At 46.8% G+C, this 15,097-nt stretch overlaps 1 protein-coding gene across 18 annotated transcripts in view; it reads right to left on the reverse strand.

Annotated features, from left to right (window-relative positions):
• MSI2 (musashi RNA binding protein 2) overlaps positions 1 to 15,097 on the reverse strand; it is a 259,090-nt gene that overhangs the window by 29,491 nt on the left and 214,502 nt on the right. For 15 of the 18 annotated variants that reach the window (XM_075113488.1, XM_075113489.1, XM_075113490.1 and 12 more), the window contains exon 10: positions 10,578 to 10,652. In XM_075113488.1, the coding sequence (XP_074969589.1) occupies positions 10,578 to 10,652 (75 nt within the window). Of the gene's footprint in view, positions 1 to 5,604; positions 7,096 to 9,362; positions 10,256 to 10,577; positions 10,653 to 15,097 lie in introns of those variants that run through there. The other 3 variants (XM_075113495.1, XM_075113493.1, XM_075113492.1) reach the window with 2 other exon arrangements.

Genomic DNA, 15,097 nt, shown 5'->3' on the forward strand with positions numbered 1-15,097 from the left:
CTTTCATGGTGAGCATGCACAAGGGAAAGCTCCATCCCAAAACAATCCCTTTATGTTTAAAACCTTCATCTTTCAGGCCTCTCTGTCTCAGACTCCCCCTCCCTTTCTATAAGAAAACAAGAATGAGAACAAAAAAACCTGCTGCCAATTCAAGCTTTAGATTAACAACAAAATGCTCAATATTTAGAGAAGAATATATATCCAGAGAAATCAAATTTTATCTAGAATTGATGAAAGATTGGGATTCTACCAAACCATTCACAACTTGTTATCCCGGTTTAGTACCAATTAACTCTTTTGGATTTGATTGAAGACTCTACTGAGGCTCTCCCGAAGTCCGTAGGAAGCGAACGCAGAAGCAGCTACAAGCCCTGCTTGAAACGTCTCGTGTTTCCCACCAGTGACTCTGGTTTGTCTTTAAAGAAGTGGGATAGCGCCGTCCATGCAACAGCAAACAGAACCAAGCAAGGCACAGGACAGACCTCCATGGAAATGGAGAATTTCTCTCCTAAGCTTTTGATCAATTCTATTAACACTTTTAGCATCTCCAGGCCCGCTCAGAGTCTTTTATTGTGACAGCCCCATTAAGTGTTTCTCTTTGTCTTTATATGCTGTGTTACATCAAGCTTATTAAAATCTATTTCACCAGGTCAGAAAATTAGCAAACTTCAGACACAGCACATCATGCATAATGGAAACCTCATTACGCAGCCCACTGCGTTATTCAAGGCACAGTCATCTGCTGCTTAAAATGTACGGTGCATGGCAAGATTTTGTAGAATTCTCAACGTCAGACACCCGTAATGTGCTTCACACCGGATGCGTGTTTGCAGATGGATGTTATTATGAACAAATATTTCTGCTTTGGAATTTCAACGAAACAATAAAACCCAAATATAGTTAATTTAAAATTTGGCACTTCCACTTTATGTACAGTAAACGACCCATTTTTCAGCTGTTTACCACTCTCAGGCCACGGTTTTAAAAATGAGAATGATGCACTTTTGCCCAGTAATTACTTTATGCATCAGTGAGACAAAGCCTTGTTTGTCTCCAAATTATCATTCTGCGTCGTTTCAAGTGTAATAACCCTTTTGCAGTCATTTCACTGTACAGAAAACCGGGAAACTTCTCAAAGGCAAATAGTTTATTCTAAGAAAACTACTCAGAAAAACGCAAAGCAAAAAGCAAAAGCTGGTAGCTGCTTTATTTATTTACTCTACTTAAAAACTGTTCCTATCCTATAGCAGCTTCAAGGCATCCGCTAGACTTCTCAAATGTGTCCTATGAAAACTATACCTCCCACCATCAAACACTCGAACTCAATATGTAATTTCGATTCTCCCTAATTTAGTAACTGGTGAGACACAGAGATTTATGAGCTTCAAGTGAATACAGCTGATGTGGATGAAAGGGAATCTCAACCAAATCACTTCCTAAAAGCAAGTAATTCTGTTTAATACTAAGTTGATCGCTCCAATGAAAGCATTTCTCATTTTAAAGCCCAAAGCCAAACATTTACTATCGATTTTTAATAAACAAGGTAAGTATAAATGAGACAGTCACCGCAGGGGCAGGAATACCTGTGAATTCACTGTACCCAAGCTGTCAGGCAGCACAGAAGCTCTGAATTTCAGTCACCTGCTGCTGAATGAACAAGGGCAGGTTAGATGGAACTGCATTAAGGCATATATTTAAAGTTCAGCTAAGTGGCACTGATTTGCTTCAAGCCTCGTTTCAGTTGCTTCGATGGTATAGAAAATGAGCTATTTGGTTAAACTGCTTGCTTAAATTTTTATGAATGATCTAAACTATCTCAATAAGTGTTATTAAAAGACAGATCCTTGACAATGAACAAAGGCATAGAATGAACTCATGTCTGGAGGCTGAAGCTGGAAAAACACAGACAAGAGGCAACTATGTAAAAGAGAAGATAATTAATCAGAGGACAAGGTTATCACAGGGTAGGAAATTCTCCACAACCTACGTGCTTTGAAGTTGCGAGTGACTGCCCCTCTCAGAGAGACGCTGCAGCTCACCGAGCGCAACAGCCGTCGCTGGCAGAGGCGGGGAACTTCCCACTGCCTTGCTGGAGGAACTGCCACTGGCTATTCCATAATCCACGCTATAAAAAAGGTCAGAGGAGAGGATTGTGATGCTGAGCCCAGAAACCCTTAGGGCATCGCTGCAGCGGCTACACATTCCCGCTTCTGGGCAAAGGAGGACTTGGAAACTACTCAATTATCAGCTTGAAATTCTACTACTAAATGTGACTAAAAACATTCACATTTGAATGTTTTTGTGCTTTAAGGAGACTAATCTCTTCAAGTCCTCTACAACCCCCAGCTCCCAGTTTTTAACAGCTTTGCAGTTAAAAGTATCTACAGCGGCACAAGGTGCAAAAGCAGGCTAGCCGTCGTGCTCCGGCTAACTCGGACACGTGGCATTCCTTACAGCAGAACTGGTATTACCAGCCCACGTTCTCCTTTCCATAGGGTTATCCATGTTTTCTTCCATACATGCCTGTTTCCGTTATGCCTCTTTACTCTTGTGAATAATTATCCTCATTACATTTCCCAGCCGCTGCAGCTGCGGCCTGTCTGCAGCAGAAGCGATCGCTCAGGAGCTCTGTTGCTGCAGTATCACCCCAAAACGCAAAGAGCTCCTGAGAGACCTGGAGGGACCGGTAGGTTTAGGATTTTTCCCCCCCACCCACCCTTTTCTCTCCTCCCTGCCCCTTTATGATCATTCATTTTCAGGGCAATGACCCTGAAGTTTTAAAGCCTGTCTCAAACTCCATGCGTGGATCAGTGAGCGCTGAGAACAGGACAACCAGGGTTTAAGTTCAATGTTCAAGATGTTCTTATTGCCCAAGCAGTTATCCAAGGTGTCAGTATAGCAAATCCTAACAAAGGACCTGGGCAGCTTTGGTCCTTAGCCAGACATGCTGTTTGGGAAAACCTCAGGAGCAGCCTCACTGGCACAGAGGCAACGTGGCAGGAAAAGGGGGACAGGCAGCATTTTTACCGACCACTCTCCGCTGCCGTTGAAATTGGTGGAAGCTGGACCACCAACTCAGATCAACAGCTTATTTCTTGAAAACCTCACCTTAAACTGAATATCCAGGAGATTATTTTAAGGGGTGGGGGACATGGGGGGTGAAAAAGGAATTTTACGCAATACTCTGCAACATTAAAAAAAAAGCAACTCTTCTCAGAAAAAATGTGCCTAAGAGTCAACGCTGCTTAAGCTCTGCTTGGACTCATGGAACAGCTCTAGATACCATATTTTCCTGTGTTGAAACAAAAGCTACTGTCATCTAAGCAGAACTTGAAGGAGTACCTTCTGGCTGGAAATTTATGGGCTTTGCTATATTAATTTCGCAGTTTGCTGTCTGCAGTTCCAGCTGCTCCTCACTCCAGGGATGCACCTGCAATGTGAATGGTCCCTCTTCAGCCTGCCCTCCGCCAGCAAAAGAAACCCAAAATCTTAATTTTAAAACAGGTCCAGTCTATATAGTCTTTGTTTTCGCTGATGGAGGCTGAAACGGAGAGGTTTGAGGAGTGGTAATTAAGGTGGTTCTAGCAGATTTCAGATGCACTTTGTAAACCATTTTATGCCATGCAGATGCAGTAATGTATTTTAGGTGAAAAAAACCATGCAGCGCAGGGATGATTAGAGCAGATTTTAAGCAGTTAAGAAAGGGTTAGACAAAGCAGTGAGAAACATTTCCAGCTTCGTTCCACATCTCTTACTGTTACAAGGCTTAACTAACTGAATAGACAATTTAAAATATATTTTGTATTTCCTCTTCCTGTTTTGCAGCTGCCAGCAATTTCTCTTTCTTCTTTTTGTTAACTTTGATCATTAAAGTATCATGACCAGACAAACTTTGCTTCCACTACTAAATGTTATACAAGTCTTAGACTTGCGTAACAGTGCTTTAAAAGAGTGTTTTACAGAGCTGACTCTTACTAACTTCGTTACTCCCTACTGGTAAAGAAGCCATGTGTAGGCAGCATCTCCACTTTAAAATCACTTTACATCACCAGGGTAGACAGTTGGGTGCTTGTGTACACGGGAACGTGGCTCGGGGTCGCTGAAGCACCATGCGCATCACGTTGGGAGCCAGACCTCGGCCGACATCAACCAGCAGAATCACAGCCAAGTCCTTTTTGGGGATTTGGTTTATGCTCCTTCTGGTGAGCTGAACGTACCAACTCCCAAACCTTGCCAGACCACGCTCAACATGGTAAAGCTGCACCTCCGGAGTATGGCCATGGCTTTGTACCACCACACCTTGCTACAGATGAAACTGTCAGCTTTGCAGTATGTTGAGGCTACAAGCACACTTTTCCCCCCGATTCCCACGGCACCCCCCTTAAGAGGTTATTAACCGAGAGAGACCGGCAGGAGCAACATAACTTGCAGCTTCCTAATATTGCTGGGTGTCCTAAATAACAGATACAAGATCTTCCTTACCTCACCTCCTCTCAGACACTTTGAAAAATAAGCCTTAAGCATGTCATTATTATAATAATTACCCTTGTCTTTGGCACCGGCTCCTTTTCCTGACCCAGAAAGTAACTATTAGACCTACTAGGCAAGCATCGACGGTAACTTTTACACAACAATACCTTCCTGCCCAGCACTGACGGCCAACAATTGAACAGTTTGTGACTGGTATCAGGAAAGAAACTAAGTTAAGCTCTACAGATTAGCAGAAAGTTGGTTTAAAATGCTCTCATAATAATGAAAAAACATAAGTTTAGACTTTGCACTGATCTTGTGTTGCATTTTCACAGCACCAGGCACTGCAGAAGCGTGACCCGAGGCTGGGCTTCGTGGACTATGGAGTACCATTATTAATAAGCAAGTGTATTTCTCTGAGCTCCGAAAAGTTAGTGAAAATATTTGTGTTTCCCACCTCTCCCCATATACAAAGGTTTTAATAAGCTTTTACAAACATACAAGCAAACCAACCCTTAATTAAAAAAAAAAAAAAAAAAAGAAGTAATTCCTGAGCTGAAAATCCCCAGCCATCCAGGTAATGATGGAAGAAAGTATAACTGAGATAAACGCAGTGACGGCCGCGTCCCTGCCCTGCAGGCACGGCCAGCGGCACCCGTCCCACAGCGCCGAGAACGCCGGCTGCCATCCCAGCCAGGGACCTCCTCACAGCAACAAGAATTACCTGATTTTCCCCTCAATTTCCAAACAGCAGAGACAGATTCCTGCACGTTAGTGCTGCAGAGCTTGCAACAAGGGTGTCTAATACGCGTATGGGTCTGATGCCTAAACCCACCTCGGTCGCTGGCACAGACTGCATTGACCACAGCCGACTGCTGGGAATACTGCAATTTTAACGCGGAGTCACTCCTCTCCTCCCAATTACAAGGGCATTGTTGCCTTTTTTGGTTTTAATTTTTGCTGTAAACACACCTCGTATGTAACCGCTCATCTGCAGATTCTTCAAACACTGGGTCACACACTTTGAGTGATGGTTGTTTTATTCTTTTATTAAATTGTCATTGGTACTGGTTATTTGGTGCGTCCAAACCAAAATATTAAAACTGCAAGCTAAGAGAGCAGCAACACAGCATATCCGTTGTAAACAATTTATTATTATTTTCTACCTCAGTTACTTACAGGAAAAAAGTCATAAAAAAGAAAAAAAGAAAAGCACAGATGGACTATTTACAAAAAATGAGAAAATTCACAATAGCCGAAATGTTTGCAAGTCATGCACACTAAGACAAGTTCACAAAAGCAAAGCAATTCATAGCAAAAAAACCCAAACAAAATAATAAGAAGCCATACAGATTAAAAAAAGCTATTGCCTGCAGAAAAGTAAAAAGAAAACTAACCAATTATTACATCAAGCATCTTTAATGAAATGAACAGCATAGCCGTGTATTGTAGAGCCTTTGACACTGACATTTTAAACAAGTGGATTAACAAACATTAAAATGCATTACAGTTCTACTGTAAGCATGCAGTTTACTTCTCACAAACTTATAAAATGGGTAGAAACACTTGAAGAAAAACAGAATTTAAATATGACACGTGTTTTCTACCCAAAAGTCCAGAATCTGGTCTTGTTAAAAATAAAGCCAATGGATGGAGGCATTATCACGTAGGTTTGCAGCTCTTCTGCGATTTGGGTGGAGATTAAAAGGCGCGACACAGATTAAGCTAGCAGGGGAAAGCTCGTCTCTCTTGCCAAAATTTCAGTAATTTGCCGATGATTTGCAAGCAAAGTCTGGAGGAAGAAGCGACTACATGGAGTGTGCGAGAGCATCGCCAGCTGCAAGACGAGGGGGGTTAGTGGCTGGGAGCTGGGGCAGGGACTGCTGTGGGAGGTGCACTACCTGTCTGAGCCCTCTTTTTGGTGGCTTCTAGCCATGGCCCTCGCACGATCGCGGCCGCTCTAGAAAGAGCCACCAACCCAAAGCGAACGGAACAGGAGAGGACACGCGTGGGTCTGCCACGCCTGCAGCCGCCAGCGCCACGGGGTCACACTCGCGGGGGCAGGGCACTCGTTTTCAGTAACTAAACCTGCACTGCTAATGATCCTGGTGACAGGAGACACTAGTCTCGCTCCACCCTCATTATGATTTGTGCTACTGCTGAACGACTCTACGTTAAAAGGCGCCGATATCTCTCTTGGGGGCTGCTTGTGAGACCCAATTATCATTTTTACTTCCTTGATAAAATTATTTCTAAAAAGTTTGTGAGAAGTCATGCCTTCGTAACGCCCCTATCCCCAATCCTTGTGAGTTACATTCCAAGTGGGCATTAAAAACTCATAACAAAGCAGAGGAAAAAAAAATATTAAAAAATAAAAAATAAAAAGCAAACTCAGAGCAGTGAGGATATGGAGCCTTTAAAAAAATAAAAATAAAATAAAAAGTCCAGTCAATCAAACCAGCCAGTAAGAGCAGCAATTTTTCAGTGGACATTGATATTAAACATGGACCACCCAGGCTTTTTCTGTCTCTCTCTCATTAGCACTGTAGTAAACCCCGATTAATTTGTTATGCATCTTTAAGAACTAGTTGATAAAAATTATGTCTTGTGAAATCGGCAAATAGTCTGCAAAGTGAAATAAGAACAGAAATTAATAGATTAAACTGAAAAGATAAGTCCCAGAAATTAAAAAAAAAAAAAAAAAAAGACACAGAAAGGGAGTGATTGCAATTAAAAAAAAAAAAAAAAAAGGCTATGTACGGAGTTATAAAGGCCTAGAGGAAAAAAAATAACGTGATAGGAGAAGATAGAGCAGTTGCCAAAGTGATTGCGTGTGTCTTGCCCGTGGAGCAAGGGGCCGCCCCGGTGCCCATAGGAAACCGCGGAGGATGCGGGAGAGGGACCGTGCAGGGGACCCTGCCAGCAGCTCCGGCAGCCGGTGCTCCCCGGTACAGAAACGGAAATGCAAACAGGTGGATTGTGACATCCGTAGCCTCATTTCACTTGGACAACAGTAAATACCAACAGGAGAGTTCAATTCAGACGGGCATCCAATTTTTTTTTTTAATTAAAAAACTAAATCAGTAGCATAACTTGAGGAGTACCAGGAGTAACGCCCACCGGCAGGTGACGAGGCACCGCAGCGCGGAGCCCCGTGGGAGGGTGACTGCAAACAGCGCAGCCCTGCAATGACACCCTCTGGGGATGGCCCCGCTGCCGCCCACCCCGCCCGGCTGATTTACTGCAGCACAGGCACCAGTGCAGGAGAACAGGTTTCACAACACAACTGTACTGTAGTAAAAAGCACTGCCAGGTCTCCTCTGTAATGAACCATCGGAATACAGCTGTATATTTGTATGTATGTATGTATACCTACACATCGGTGCGGTTGCAACACCACCGCTCTTTAGGTACTGCGGAGGCGGGAGGCAGCCGAAGCTCTCAGGCACGCGGCCTGGGATGCTCCTGCAGAAATGGCCAAATATTTTTCTTTTCGAATCATCGTGACACCGAGCATTTAGGCATGACAACTTATTGAAAAAGCAGATTTCCGATTTCTCTCCATCAGGTTTGCACGTGCTCCTATCTCACACTCCAAGCCACAGCTGTACCACGGGCCCCACGGCTACTTCTGCAAGTGTCATAACAGGCGAAGGGAAGGACTGGGGGGTTTGGGCTTTTGGAGGAGCACTATGTGCTGGAACCACGCTCATGCTAGTCCAGCCCTGTGGAGTGGCACTTACTTCCACTGCTGTTCCCGTGGCAGGAGCGAGTGGTGCTGGCACATCCCTGTCCTCAAATCCTGACCCGCTCCCGAAACGCTCCCTTGCACCCTGAGCTTTGCTCCCGTGGTACAGGGCGCTCAGCCCCCAGCACTCCTCCCGGTATGCCTGGCTCCAGTGAGGGGGACACCCTGTCCTGCTGATGGGCATCAAACCCCTTGCACTGTGCCTCCCGTCAGGGGGGACCCCTGCCCCGCGCCGCTCCGACGGATTGCGTTTCTGGAGACCCGAGTCCCAAGTCATCTGAGAAAACCAGCCTAACAACTCTGTTAACGGTTTTGATTGCTGTTAAGGAATAAATCATCTGAGCGGGAGTGGAGCAAACAACCACAGGCAGAGCTTTAGGGCAGGGAAATCCAAGCACGGCGGTGGAGGACTCCGAGCAGCTCCCCCTCGCTGCCCTGCTCCCGAAGGCACAACTGGTGCCTGCAATGAGTTCCACCTGCTCTTTAGTGGTGACAATCCACTTTGATTTTCTTCTGCGTATTCAATCTCTGCAAGAGACTGAAAACAACTAGCAAATAACTGGAAGGCCTGTTTTGAAAAACCAGGCCCTTAATAAAAATATATATAATGAAGGCTAGAGTCAAATGGTACTTCTGCTGTCAGCTGGCAGACACGTTCATCTTAGACATGTTTATAATTAAAGTCATCTAAGCTCTGCTGATTTTCATCATTTAACTTATCAAAGGCGTCTCTCATTTAGCTGTCTTCATACGAATCAGCTGGTACAAGGAGTTGTGAGGGCCTGGGAGGAAAGTGTGAGACAACATGCAAACGCCTTCTGAAGCCTCCTCATTTTCAGCTCCTAACGGCTGCAACCCTGCCAGCCCGGACCTCTGCCCACAAGCTCCAGCGGAGCAGCCAGCGACACCCGCAGGGGCAGCTGCCTTGTCACCGCCAGCAGCCCGGTGACCCGCCGCTGCCGCCCCTCCCTGCCCGGCACGCCGCCCCGGCAGCCCCGCCGCCAGCCCTGACATCCTGGTTGTTTCGCACCTGGCTTGGTTTGGGAGGGGGGTAGCACAGGTGGGGAAAGAGGCAGATGAGTTTAAAGTAGAGCTCTAGCGTTTGAGAAGTTTAGCAACTGAAAAAAAACCCTAAGAGCACTGTTTGCCATGGTGTTATTAGTCATACAGAAACCAGCTCCACAGAAATCCCTGTCCCAAGGACATTATTCATCTTACAGATGTTACTAGTACGTATGCTTCCAACGCAAGGCTCCATCCTAATGACCTAGTGCCGAACACAAGGCTCTGTCTTCGCCCCAGTGTGCTGCAGGTGGAGCCGAGCTTCCCTCCACATCCTCACCTCTCCCTAAGGGACCTTCCCGTGAGGGTGTTTGGTTTTCCTTCCCGCGGAGCTGCTGCCCCTCCCGCACCCACCGGTGCCCACTCTGCTTCTCAGTCGCCCCGAGCAGCGCTGTGCTCCCACCACTCCCCTTCTAAGCCGCCGAGGAGCGCGGCAGCGGGCGGCGGGGCTGCTCGTGAGTGACCCCCGTGACAGCCGCGGTCATGAATTTAATGCGCTGCGCACCGGGGTTTGCTCGCCGCGGTGTCCGGGTGGGCTTCAGCTCTTAGTAAGCCAAAACCACAGCAGTGTCACGTTGCTTGAGCTGCATGGGAAACCCCAAGGTGAACGGAAAGGAACTGTCTTGTGCAGTTTCAGCCCCACCTGTGGGATGTGCTGGAGCAGGAAAGTGCTTTTCATGATCCCCACAGCCAGCCTGCGGCGTGGTGCAGCCGCCCCGACCCGGTCCCACCGCTGCGGCAGGCAGCGGCCACGCTGCAGAAAGGGGGGAACCAAACCGAAGCCAAAACGAAGCATAAACACATGGCTAGAAACTATTCCTTTGAAGGACACCAGCGACTTTGATAAAGAACACAGGAAGGTTGGACTTCTCTCTCCAAGACTGCACTTGTAATGAGTATACGCTTACCGCAGGATAGTATGGGAACGTGTGTGTGAGCCTCTGTGTGCGTGTGTCTGTCTGTCTGTGTATATATCTATTACAGACAAAAAAGGAAAAACCCGTCAAAGGGATGGTAATAGCTCTTAAATCATCTCTGTTGCTTTATGTTTTAATTCAAGAAGTTTGTTTTCAAATAACCAGTACCAATTTACACGCTAGTAAAAATGTATTTAAAATATGTATATAGAAATATCTGTTTTAAAATAGTAAAAAAATTTGTTGTTGTGTGAGATGCTCCCTGTGGACTTGCCTGTCTCAGCTTGCAGCTATGGATTTAAAAAAAAAAAAGGAAAAGAAAAAAACAAAACAAGGAAAGAGGGGGGAAAAAAGTAAATCTGCAAATGAAATGTACGTACCTGGGAACTGATAGCTGTAACTTGGGGCAAATCCAGGATATCCTCGGCCATACGTTGCAACAAAATTTGGGTAACCTTGATCACAGAAATATAAAAAAAGAGAGAGAGAGAAAGAGACATTTGAAGATTAAAAAAGGCTTTTTGTTTTTAAATACAACGCAAAATGACATGGAGGATGGGTGAGACTTGATTTTACTGAAGGTATTAAAAGACAAGATTTATTCCACTCATGCAAAACTGCAGAAAGGTTTCATTATTATCTTGGATAGAAACATCTAGAGCTTGCCTGCCTGGCTTTGTGCATGAGACCTGTCACTCAGGTAATTAACATGCACTTTGGTATCTGAAGTCCAAGGACTGTGCATACTTGTTAGCTGGAAGAGTAAATGCCAAATGCTAAGGCTAAACACATAACACAGGTTTGCTCTGACATTTGGAGAGCTTACAATGAATGTACTTTGCTTCAGAGCTATTGACAGTTGGAGATTAAGGTAGTAGTAATTCTTTAACCTGGGAGTGTGAAGGACAACAGTTAACACATCAAAGAGTTAGAGGCAGCAACAGCAATGAGCCAGAGAGTCAAAGAGCTTTTAATTTTTCAGCAAAGTAAAACCCAGGTATGAGAACCACTTCCTAAAGCAATTTCTGAGATACGCGCAGAAACGCATCCAACCTCAGGCAGCGTTTGAAGTTTTACGATGACAAAAATACCACTCAAGATCATTTTGTTAATAAAAACGCTGAAGTAAATGCATTAAGTGGCAACTCTGCCCACTCTAACACAGCGGCTGGGAGTGAAAGGTAGTGTCTGTAAGAGAGCAGAGCCCTTGGGGGGCGGTGGGTGCCGGCGGTCTGCCCGCGGGTGTTTGATGGACAGAGGTACCACCGCTCGGCTGTCAGTCCCGCGGGTGCTCGGCCAAGGGCTGAGCGTTACACAGTGCATGCCTCGCCAGCATCGCAGGCAGTTAGCTCTGACAACCAGGCCAGGGGAGAGCAGTTTCGCTCTCCGGCAGCAGGAAGGTTTGCGTATGTGTTGGAGGCGACACTAGTCCCTAAACGTGCGTGGGCTGGCAGCAGCCAAGGGGTCACACACTGTGACCCCCCTGTGTTTTAACTTTCCAGCCCTTATGCAAAACAGCTGCCCTCTCTGGTCTCACTGCGGCTGTTTGCTACAACCAGTACAGCCGATGTCACAGGCTGTCCTGTACAGATTTCCTAAAACTGTAACCTCACTTCTGATCCTCAGCATTTCCTTGCCCAGTTTGCTTAAAAACAGGAGCTGCCCTTGCAACTGTCAGTGCAAGGAACGATGCATAAGGTTCCCACTGACTGGCAGCATCAGCCAGCCCACCCAGACTCCTCCAGTGCCCAGGAAAGATCTCTCCAGGACAAGAAACCACCATGAAAAGTTTGCTCTCGCTCTGTCTGAAGTCACTGGGAACCTCAGCAGCGACAACAGCAGCAGCCGGACTGGACCCCCAGAACAGGTTTAGCAGCTGAATGGTTCTTCTGCGCGTCTCCCATCTCTGCTTTTACTTGTTCTTTAATATACTCATACATCATACAGCTATTTTTCTGCCACAGCAAGTCCCTCCATTTCTGATTAGATTTATATATACATATAACATACTGTTAATCATAATCTAAAACTGAAAGATAAAAATGCTTGGATGCATTTTGATTACGGGATTAAGCAGTGCCAGGGGAAAGCAGCCCTGCGATCCCAGGACAGCACGCTGTGGCTTTCAGCAATACGTACACACCGCATAGCCCTTGTGTATTTATTTCACAGCTCAACAGCTGGATTCCCTTAGAAATTAATCACCTCTGTCATTAAATCAGATCTTTCAGCGTTAAGCTTTACAAACCTTTTTTCTTTTTTTTAAAAATAATATTGATAAATGGATTGTTTGCTAAGTAAGTAGCGCCATTAACACCACTGCAAGCTCCACCATGAAAAATCGCTCTGCAGTGTCCAACTGCAGCCCCTCTCCCTGCCAACTGGAAAAAATTAAGTTTTATTCCAATTCAAATGACTCCGAAACAGATTTGTCAGTTTGTGACTGTCAGGGCCGCAGGGGACCGGCGTGCTGGCAGCGCCTAAGGTTTGCCCTGGGGAGCAGAGGCTGCAGATGCGGTCCCCGTGGCCCCAGCCGGACAGGCACGGCAGTGAATGGCAGCTGCCCACGTGCCCGTGGTGTTTTTGGAGCTGGCGCTGCAGTGCAGGATGCCGTCTATTCCGCTGCCCTGCTCTGGAATGCTCTGTGGGGCTGGGGATGCTCCTGCCCTGGTGCATTTGCCGCCAAACCCATGGCAGTGTGCAGCAGCAGCCCGGCTCTCCCCGGCCAAACCCGGCGGTGCCCGACGGCAGTGGCACTGGTGGAGCTGCCTGGGGGGCTCTTGCCTGCATCACCAGCACTCAATGCTCTCTAGGTCAGGCAGATGAAATCATCAATTTATAATACAACATTACTTCAATTTTCCTCTTCATTTACTGCTGCAGTGCTCAGCTCTGCTCTAACGAGTCAAAGCCCGATCCGCACAGGGGAAATTGCCTGGCTGAATACCAATAGCGCATTAACACCATGCCCATGTGGATGTTTCATCAAGCCAAATTATGGCCATGCTGACCTACCACCATTTCCATTAGATACCATTCTCATCCTGCATTGGGCACCGAACAGTTTATTTGCTTCAGTAGTCCCAGGGAACGATCAATCTCTCTAATTATCCTTGTTGCTAAACCAAAAATCCAACTTTTGCCTGGATTACCTCCCCTGAAGCAAGACCCTCCTGTCTGTGGAAGCACAACTCAAACCAACAACCGAAACTGCTTTCACAGCACCGCTTCCACCCAGCCCCTGTCTGACATCAACGACAGCAGGTCTGATGCACCCACCCTGCGGGCTGCTTGACCTTTCAGCGTGTGTGCAGGAGCCTTGCAGAGCCCCATTTGCAGCGGGCCAGATCCTGCCCTGTGCTGGATGCTCTCCGGGCAGGGCTGCCAGGCAAGGTGAGAGCGATGGCTGCTGGAAGCACCACGCTGACCACCCAACGGTCACGCTCAGCCGGCTGCCACACTCTTGGTGGAGCCAACATCCCACATGGCCGTGGAGTCCGTTACCACTGCAGTGTGCGAGCAACCGCTCGGTACAGAGATGGTCTCCAAGGGGAAAGCAAAGGCTCTGCTTCCACAATGAAAACAACTGCAAACAGGTAACACTGCCCTTTTTACTTGCAGTGTACCTGAGGGCATCACAACATCCCTGGTGCTAACGCCCATCCTGGTAGGTCCATGGTAAAGCCCGAGCATTGCAGACGTTTTACAAAGTCTGGGCAAACTGCCCTACCTTCCAATCTGCAAAGGTGAAATGTGGCCCTGGAAACCAAGCAGCTTGCCATGGTGCACGCACAAGGTCACTGGAAAGGCAGGAGACACGAGCCGGACTCCTGACTCCCCTCCATCCCACCAGCGCCCCCAAAGGGAGAAACAGTTTCTCCGCTCCAAGTGGGGAAGAGTCCACAACCACTGAACCAGGCTATGGAAATGTCTTTTAATTTTTAAATTTGGTGATCTGAGATGGACAAAGCTCATGGTTAATATGTGGGAACACCGGGCAAACTGGGGCCTGGGGACCTCTGCGTTCAAAATTAATTCAAACGTTCCAGTAAATGCAAGAAAATTATTGTTTCCCAATGTTGCTCAGAGCAAGGAATACCAGGTCCTTTGCAAGGAAAGGCATGGTCCTTCTGCCGAAGCATAGCCCCATACTGCAACAAAACCGCTCAGGGTCTTTCTCAAAAGAAACATGCTGTGACCTTGACATAAGCACCTGTGGCACCAGGGAATGCAAACCAAAATCATCTCCTATGGACACACGGGGTGGTCACGTACTAGAGAGCAGCTATGGAGAAGAAATACATCTGCGGTGGAAGTTTCTCCCTTGGTCCAACAAAGTTGACCTAAAGAGCTAAGCTAAGGGTGGCCGCAGCCGCGTTCGTTAGCGATGGCTATAGCGGGTGCTGCTGTAGGAGCCCGGGGGGCTCCGGGAAGTTGTGCAGCCTCCCAGGAAGCCTCTGCTAACGAAGGGCTCCCCTTCCTGAATCCTTCCTCAGAGGCAGCTGCTACTCTATTAAACAGACTCTGATGGAAAAAAGGAATGACTTTCTTTGAAGGGCACAAGCTTCTTTTATGCATGAGTTCAGCCTACCTAGATTGAACATGTGCAGTAATGCAGAGCCCCGCTCTGCCTTGTGCAGTGATATAAGCAGCCAGAGAATTTCTGAAAATCCGGTGTTCATATCAGACATAATTTTGGCAGTCTGGGGGGCATAAGCTTTATGGGCCAAGCGCTCCTGTCTCTGGAGGGGTTTGCAATTTAAAAAGAGCCCAACCAACAAGTCTAAGATGGCCATTGCCAGAAGAAGTGGGTGCTGCAGGGCCTCAGCTCAGATCAAGCAGCGTGGCATTCACCTCCAGAGCTGGGCGTCCCTGCCAGGACCACCACAATGGCAGCTGC

Source organism: Phalacrocorax aristotelis, chromosome 18, assembly GCF_949628215.1.
Source record: "Phalacrocorax aristotelis chromosome 18, bGulAri2.1, whole genome shotgun sequence".
Taxonomy (NCBI): domain Eukaryota; kingdom Metazoa; phylum Chordata; class Aves; order Suliformes; family Phalacrocoracidae; genus Phalacrocorax; species Phalacrocorax aristotelis.